General features: G+C 39.4%; 1 protein-coding gene across 2 annotated transcripts in view; it reads right to left on the bottom strand.

The window, feature by feature from the left end:
* LOC107089925 (tyrosine-protein kinase CSK) overlaps positions 1-8,297 on the bottom strand; it is a 24,681-nt gene that overhangs the window by 2,803 nt on the left and 13,581 nt on the right. For both annotated transcript variants that reach the window (XM_015382990.1, XM_015382991.1), the window contains exons 5-11: positions 6,938-7,031; positions 6,428-6,493; positions 4,340-4,439; positions 4,083-4,173; positions 3,872-3,945; positions 2,667-2,862; positions 2,201-2,287 (exon numbers count right to left, since the gene is read on the bottom strand). In XM_015382990.1, coding sequence (XP_015238476.1) covers positions 2,201-2,287; positions 2,667-2,862; positions 3,872-3,945; positions 4,083-4,173; positions 4,340-4,439; positions 6,428-6,493; positions 6,938-7,031 — 708 coding nt within the window. The remainder of the gene's footprint in view (positions 1-2,200; positions 2,288-2,666; positions 2,863-3,871; positions 3,946-4,082; positions 4,174-4,339; positions 4,440-6,427; positions 6,494-6,937; positions 7,032-8,297) is intronic.

Below are 8,297 nucleotides of genomic sequence, written 5' to 3' on the forward strand. Positions count from 1 at the left end.
GCATGAACCGAACGAAACACACGCGAACCGAACCGAGACAGTCGAACCAAACAGTTCGGGTGGTTTTCATAAACCGTTCCATCCCTAGTACTGATGTCTATCTCCAGCTGTCTATGGGCGAGAGGCACAGTACACCCTGGACAAGTCAGCAGTCCATCGCAGGGCAAAACAGTGAAAAACAGGACAACCAACCATTCACACACACACACTCACACCTAAGGAGAATTTAGAGAAGCCAATTAACCTAAGAGTCATGATTTTTGACTGTAGGAGGAATCCAAAGTACCAGGAGAGAACCCACGCATGCTCAGGGAGAACATGCAAACTCCATGCAGAAAGCACCCGGGCCGGAAAGCGAAACCAGAACCATCTTGCAACAAGGTATCAGTGCTACCCACTGCTCCACTGAGGAGCCGCTGGTTTAAATAAAATATTTTAAATTAGAAACCAGTAGTTTGAATGAATATATCAGTGCAATTTTATGCACTATTGTTTTTGAAGGTGATTTAAACATATCGTGATATATATCATGTACTGTGATTTCAGCCCAAATATATCGTGATGTTAGATTTTCTTCATATCCGCCAGCCCTACTTTGCTGTATTCTCAGACTTTATTAAAAAATAAATAAATAAAAACTTCACTAAAAGACTGGTTATCCTCCCACAGCAGTGTGTCGCAGGGAGCTTGTCGCAGATATTTTTGATTTTAGCCCAATATTGAAGCGTGGTCTGTGATATGTTCTTCCACTCCATAACGCAAGAGGGACAACCACAAACTAGTTGTGGGTCTAGATAAGGTCGAGGCGGCGAGGAAGTGGGGGCAAGTTTGTCCTACAACGGAGGGACATGAGGGCAAAAAGAGCGGGGGTCCAGGTGGAAAGAGTCCCAGTGTTCTAGCGCACCTCGGTCGTCTAGCTGGTCCAACTTCACGAGTCGTTTATGGCAATGGTGGACAGACAAACAAAACAAGCCGGTAAGGTACCAAACAGGGAATACGCATATTGTAGAGCGGATGTAGATTTGACCAATCAGAGGCCTCCTGTCTGCGGTCACCTACAATTTTGGAGAGGTGCAGGGGACTGTCTGCAGTAGGGTTGGGGGCACATTTGCCTTCACTGCGACATACATGCAGACGACCTGGTTCCTGAACATAAATCAGCCTTAAGCTTCGCAAATTAGCAAGTTGAAGAAAAAGCCCTGCACCATCAAAAAGTACCAAGAACTTATTTAGTAACAATGACATCAGCTGAAGGATCCGGATCTAAACATTTCAGGGGAAGACAAAGACGAGCTAATGAGCTGAAGGCCGCCATTAAAGCTGAACAGAGATAAACAGCTTGACATTTCTATGGGAATAATCATCCTTTTATTGTATGTATAACAACATTACATAAAAAAACTGAACATTGGGTTTCAATCTACCATAATAACAAAAACACTTTAGTGTGAGAAATTATTACTTTTACAATTTCAGTTAAGAAAAAACTTTGATCACATTTAAGGGTAGAGTACAAAAAAACTTAATTTCTATTATCTTTATTTACCGTTTAACCAGGCCATTCAAAAAAAAATACTCAAGGGTAAGAAAGCATTACTATTATTGATCATAACCGACTTAAAATGTTAAAAAAATGTAAAGCTAAAGAAGAAAATCTATACAAAAACTTACAAAATCCATATTAACAACACATTAAGTGTATATGAGTTAGAATAAGATGAGCTTCCTGGCATCCAAATGATCGGACAGCCAATAATTAGAAAAAAGAAGTTTCTCTGTTGCACTTTTATTTATTTTTTATTTTATTTTTTAGAAGATGCTTGTTTTCCTTAAGTACAGTAATCCATGATGGGTAGAGTAGCAAGAAGTAAGAGTAGGAATGATCTATTATATTTATATTCAAATAAAATGGAGATAAATTATAGTTTTTCTTTTCTAACGTAAGAGGTTCTTACCTACCTCTGGTTTAGGACTATTGAGATGCCTGTGTATCTTTTTAAACATTAGCAGAGAACAGATTTTTCATAATTCTTTGAGAAAATGTAAACTTAAATATTTTCTATAAATGTTCAGACGTGGTTAAAGCTGCTGCTGTTCTCCTATTGAATATGTCTAAGCTCTGGTCTATGTGCTGAAGCCTGCCATCTGCTGGCTCATCTCAGACATGAGAGAGAAGGAGAAAGCCTGCTGAGATACTTACAATTCTAGGGTAAGGCACGCGGCCGAAGGAGTAAATCTCCCAAAGAAGGATGCCATAACTCCAGACGTCCGACTTGGTGGAAAACCTCTGTTGGATAAAAAAAACAAACAAACCAATTAACACATTTTACACGATGCTGACACCATTAGCAGGGCTTTGACAGCTGCTGCCGGAGGAGCTGCTGTCATTAAAGCAGAGATCTAAACATGGAGAAACTAAATTTAGAGGAAGCTCATATTTGTGAAGCTTGTTTGGGAAACTTTAGATTGGAGCATCTTTGGGGGATTTTATGACAACTTCTTTAAAAAAAAAGTGATGGATTTATGAAGAGAGAAAAGCTTGAACTTTGTGACTTCAGGAATGGCATAAATAACACAATTTATATGCATGGATTGGAGATGAGTGTTTGCAGGACCTGAATGTGAGGTGGGAGTCACGGTTAAAAGGAAGCATAAAGCCTGTTCACCTTCTCTCTTAGTGCTTCAGGGGAGGTCCACTTGACGGGCAGCTTGGCAGTGTCCTGTATGGAGGAGGCCTCCTTGGTGAGACCAAAGTCGCTGACCTTGGCGATGTTGTCATCAGACACAAGCACGTTGCGCGCAGCCAGGTCTCTGTGGACAAAGTTGTTGGCCTCCAGGTACTCCATGGCTTCACACACATCGCTGTAGGGGAGAGAATCAGTTCAGAAATATCACTGTGATTCATGGAAGATGAAAGCAAACGGCCATCTTATCTTAACTGGATAAAATGTAAGACAGATTTTCCATCATTTTTTAAAGCAAAGAACACATTTTGTAAAATAAAATGTGAAAAAATATATCTAGAAATGTAACGTTGAAAATGTTTTCAATAGAAAAAAAAAAGACGATTTTCTGTTCTTTTCTCAGACTTTAAATTTCCTCTGGAATGAGAAGCAAAGAAGCTTTTCTATTGGTTCAAAAACAACGGCTTATTGGTAAAAAACAATCTATAAATAACATTAGAAAAAACTTCAATATGCAAAATAAATAAAATATTTAAATGACAAAATCTGAGAAAAACAGCTAGTTAGTCTCAAAATCTTTATTTAAAAAAAATTGATGTATTTCAGGGTTTCATTTGCCGATTGCATTTTTTCCCCTAATTTCATTTATAAATTGTGTTATTTGCTTAGAACAATAATGGAACAAAATTAACTCCATAAAAAAAAGACAGAATAATGCGCTTTCAGGTAGTTAAACAAGTACCGATGTCTTTTCTAGTAGATATTTTCATCCTTTTCTGCTTCGTCTTATGCACATAAAAACTACTCTATACTTCCCTCTATTAATGAAAAAAAAAAAAAAAAATCAGTAACCAATCACCTTACAGTGGATTAATGCACAAATACCGACAGACTGGAACATTTGAGCTCATTTCATGGTCGTTTTTCACAGGTGCTCGAAGATAGCAATGTCTTACCAACAGTTTAATTAAAAAAGGATTAAGCCAAAGCCTTTATGTGCCAATGCAGCAGACATTTGTCAAAGAGAACCATCTGAATTATACATCTGCCTGTAGACAAACGGTTCTGGTATATTTCCAGCTTAAAGGCTGACGCTGCTCCTGAGATATTCTGAAGAACCCCAGACAGCTAAACAAAGACTTTTTGATTCATAAGGAAACCAAAGTGAAAAGATGAACAAGACTCACAGGGAGAACTTCAGCAAGCAGTCCCCACCAAGAACAGTCCGTCCTCTGGAGCGCAGGTAGTCCACTAGGCTGCCCTGTGGGATGGTTACATTCGAAAAATAAAACACCTGGTATGACCGTGAAGATCTCTACTGGCAAATAACTGATACACCTTTAATATTTAGAATGTTTTGTGATTTTATCAGATGGAAACAGACAGAGACTGCCTGACCTTAGCCATGTATTCTGTGACGATGTAGAGGCTGCCTCTCTCCTCCACAATAACACCAAGCAGCTGCACCAGGTTGTTGTGCCTCAGTTGCCTTTGGAAACAGACGAAGGGGATGAAGGATACCAGTGGTGTGCAGGAGGTTGTAATTAATTTAAAAATAAAACATCACAGAGAAATGAGGAATTTAGAGGATTGTCTCAAATTTGGGAACGAGAGGTTAGATGATCAAAGGAGATAAAGGAAAAGTCTGATCTTACGTCATGACGGAGGCCTCGGCGATGAAAGCCTGCGCTGTAGCATCGTTTTTGATACACTTCACAGCCACCTTGGTCCCTCTGTAGTCTCCCACCATCACATCTGGCAACGACAGATGTTTTATTTAAATGAGATTGATCGTCTTCAGAGTTTAAAGCCGTCATAGCTGTGTTACAATTGTTGTGATCCAACACTTCTGCAGCCAATACAGCTGAAACCTTCAAACTGGTTTCAATTGCTGTTTCTGCTTTCACTTCTGACCTGATTCCGATACTTAGAGCTGGATATCTATAGATCCTGATACTTTTCCGACACCAGAGTCGTTTGCTCTAATGTCATCATTACTACTGTTCTCTAAAAGCAAGCATCACATGTATGAATGCACACATGCATATCCTAAAAAGCAACCTTAGGTTAGAAAATGGTCAGAAAACTAAAAAAAAAGGACAGATTATCCTTTAAAACAAATATCCGACCATAAGGGTTCAAACTTACTGGATTTATTAAATAAAAGATGGATAAAGGTAGAAAATCTGAGATGTGTGACCCAACCTAGATGCTGATCACAGATCCTACATCCCACAGGTAAATTCGGCCTAGGTGGTGAGCGAGGACGATAACGAGGCTTTTTTTTTTTTTTTGGGTTTAACCCAACAGGTCATCTTATCCAGAACAACATGGTCACTAGTTGTAGGTAATAACCAATTTTTAAACTATCGCACACAAAAATATGTCAGATTATATCTCAGGGATTATCTGTTGCAGACATGCTTGTGGGAAAATTCCTTACAGTTGAATGGTGGACTGAAGTGTCCTTCGAAACTTAGGCTACGTTCAAACTGCAGGCCTTGATGCTCAATTACGATTTTTTCGCGAAATCCGATTTTTTGTGTTCCCATTCATATTTCCAAATAAATGCGACTTGTATGTGATCTCCTGTGTGAACTGCAGTCATACAACGAGCAAGTGTACCGCATGCGCAGTAGAGGACGCAATGACGTCACAGGCCAGCGTGCTTTTTTTTCCCGAAGGTAAACATGGATGGTAGTACCGGCGCGCATCTAGCGATCTTTTCCAACCATAAAAACAATCTTTTCAATATGGTTAAACAAAAATACTGCTTTCCACATCATCGTCTGCCATGGTTGTTGTTTTTCTTGCCACTACTGCCTAGCAAGAAGCAGAATAGTGACCTATGTAAGGTATTAATGACGTTCAGGTCGGATTAATCTGACCTGGCCGTTCAGACATGGGTCACATTTGAAAAGATCAGATTCGTATCGGATTCAGGGCAACATAGCCAAGTGGCCTGGGTCGCATTGGAAAAAATCGGATCCGTGTTGTTCAGATTGCCATGAAAAGATCAGATCTAGGTCGCATATGGGCCAAAAAAATCGCTTTTGGTCACTTCAGGTTGCAGTGTGAATGTAGCCTTAGATGAGATGGGTGGTTGGTCATAAAAGGCTTTTTACATTACAGACATGTGGAAAGTTTATCATTGCTCCCAAAAAAACAGAGGCTTTCTCTGGTGTTAAAATGTTTATGCAGCAAACATTTCCATTTGTGCTGCTTTTTTTTTTAAACAATAGTATGAAACATTTCTGCAGCAGAAATTTTAGTTCATGCTGATTTGAATTTAAAATGTTTTAGCCAAAGATTAAAGGCCAAAAGGTTTGAGCAACTTTAAAGCCGAATTGACTGACCCTGAGTTTTTTTTTGGTTTCAAGAAGGTGAGGAGGCTGGTTGACCTTTAAACTTTCAATATTATCTTTAAAATGGTAGCAGTACAAACTAAAACATTTTTCATTTTTCTGACTCCTCTTTTATAGCGTGGAGGTCAGATCTGAATGAAAACCAGAAATCTGTCCTTACTACATAACATAAGAGACATCTAAGAAAATAATCTAAAACAGAAAGACTGAACTAAATCGTGCAAAGATCCAGTTTTAGAATATGAGCTTTTCAAGGCAGACACGTATAGTATTAACTATCAAATAACTTGTCCCTGTCAATATATGTAAAACAGTAAAGTCAATGAAAGGAATTGGAGAGCAGAGATCTAAGGGTTTTATTCTGCATCAGTTACTCACCTCCAAACTCCCCCTTCCCAATGCTCTGAAGCAGTTTCAGCTCCTTCCTGTTCAAGGCCCAGCCACCTACCAGGAAGATTAGAAAAACTTAGTTGTCTGCAGTAATAGTACAAATGAATAACTGCATCCTGACAAACCAGAAAATGTTATAATCTATCATGTTTCACTCCGATTATGGCTCTTTTCTCTTAGTATAGCAATCTTCGCCAATTTTCCGTGTCAAATGGATGCATGAAGTTCAGCAAAGGCAAACCGAGGAGGAGCAGGTCGATACGGATTAAATGTGACTGCTGGTCATCCCAGGAGTTTAAACACACAGAAAAGATTAATTATCGCCATAATTAATGCCACTAAGCTACAGACGACGGCACAACCTCAAAAGGACACGTGGGTTTAGCGTTACGCTGTGCGTCCACAAGGTTAACGTGGTGAGAAGTAAACAAATGTCCCAGGGAGCCTTCAGAGCCAGTGTCCTTGTTGGGGGGTGTTATAAGTTCAGTGTGGCCTTACTCCTGGAGAACTCGTCCTGCGCCGCCACTGTCCCCTCCATCAGCTTGGGTTTAATCAGTCTGGTGCAGAGCCCATCAGCGTCTTTGGTGTAGTGCTGCAGACAGAGTTTGATAGAATTAGAGCCTCCCCTTTTATAGCATAGGGAAGAAGATGCAGCCACTTTAACATCTGATTAACAGATCTATACTGCACTGAATGACGTTTGATTTTCATTAAATAATCAGATATATATGACACATGATGGACCTGAAAGGAAAAACATTACAGACAATAACTTTAAATGAAAGGTCAAAAAACACCGCTGGTATCTGGCAAGCTCTGATCTGATTTCTTAAAAAACACTCAGACCTTATGGTTCTTTTTTCCTGTTCCGAGCTCCAAACATGACTAACTTCACATTCTTTAAAACACGTTATTGTTTGAATGCGTTCCTGTCTGTACGATGGAAAGTTTTCACCCAAATGAAAGCCTGTGTGATAAATAAGCGACTGTTTTAATGTGTTTTATTTTGCCAACATGTCTCTTATTTCTTGTCCTATGTAATTATTTCCTTTCAAACTGCTGTATAGATCCAATAAAATGGTGGGATTTCTGTTATTTCATATCATTTTATTAGTCAAATGGGAGTAAGGCCTCTTTGGAGAAGCTGCAGAGGTTTATACCTGAACAGAACAAACTGTTGAAAGGACCGCTTTCCTTAAAGCAACGTTGAGTAACTTATGACCAAGTATAAGTTAGATTTTAGATCTATTCAATGTTCTCTCAGGTCAATATTCAGCACTGTTGTATACTGTTGCTCCGGGGGAATAAAGCTTGAAGTTATAGGTCTAGCACCCCTAGTGGCTAAAAGTTGCAGTAATGCTTTAGTAGAATCTTAGCAATAAGAAAGCTGTAACTGAAAGAGTCTTACTTACAATTTGCCACAAACCATAAGATGTTCTGCTCAGATAAGGCTAAAGCCCTGAACACATTCAATACAATTTTCAGTCCGATCTGACAGAAGGCTGTGTTGTACGAGGTCGTGACGCTTGGCATTTGAGAGTCAATGTGGATAAACATCTAACACGCTGACCCCGTAGTAGGAAACTGGAGAATGTGGAGAATAAAGAGTTGGACCCTACCGCTGTAACCCGGGCTTTTAATGGTCCTACAGACATACTGCTATGTGCCAGGAAAGCTAAAGTTGTAAATGAACCTTAACTCCAATTCTACTCGTTCTCCCACTACTCTGCTCCACTGTGCTGTGAACAGGGTTCCTACAGCATAAGGCAAGTTAAATTCAAGACTTTAAGACTTTTTAATGGCACTTGAAATAGAAATTTAAGACCAAATTCACAAGAAACACAAGAAAAACCTGCTT

Source organism: Cyprinodon variegatus, unplaced genomic scaffold, assembly GCF_000732505.1.
Source record: "Cyprinodon variegatus isolate N-32 unplaced genomic scaffold, C_variegatus-1.0 Scaffold271, whole genome shotgun sequence".
NCBI lineage: Eukaryota > Metazoa > Chordata > Actinopteri > Cyprinodontiformes > Cyprinodontidae > Cyprinodon > Cyprinodon variegatus.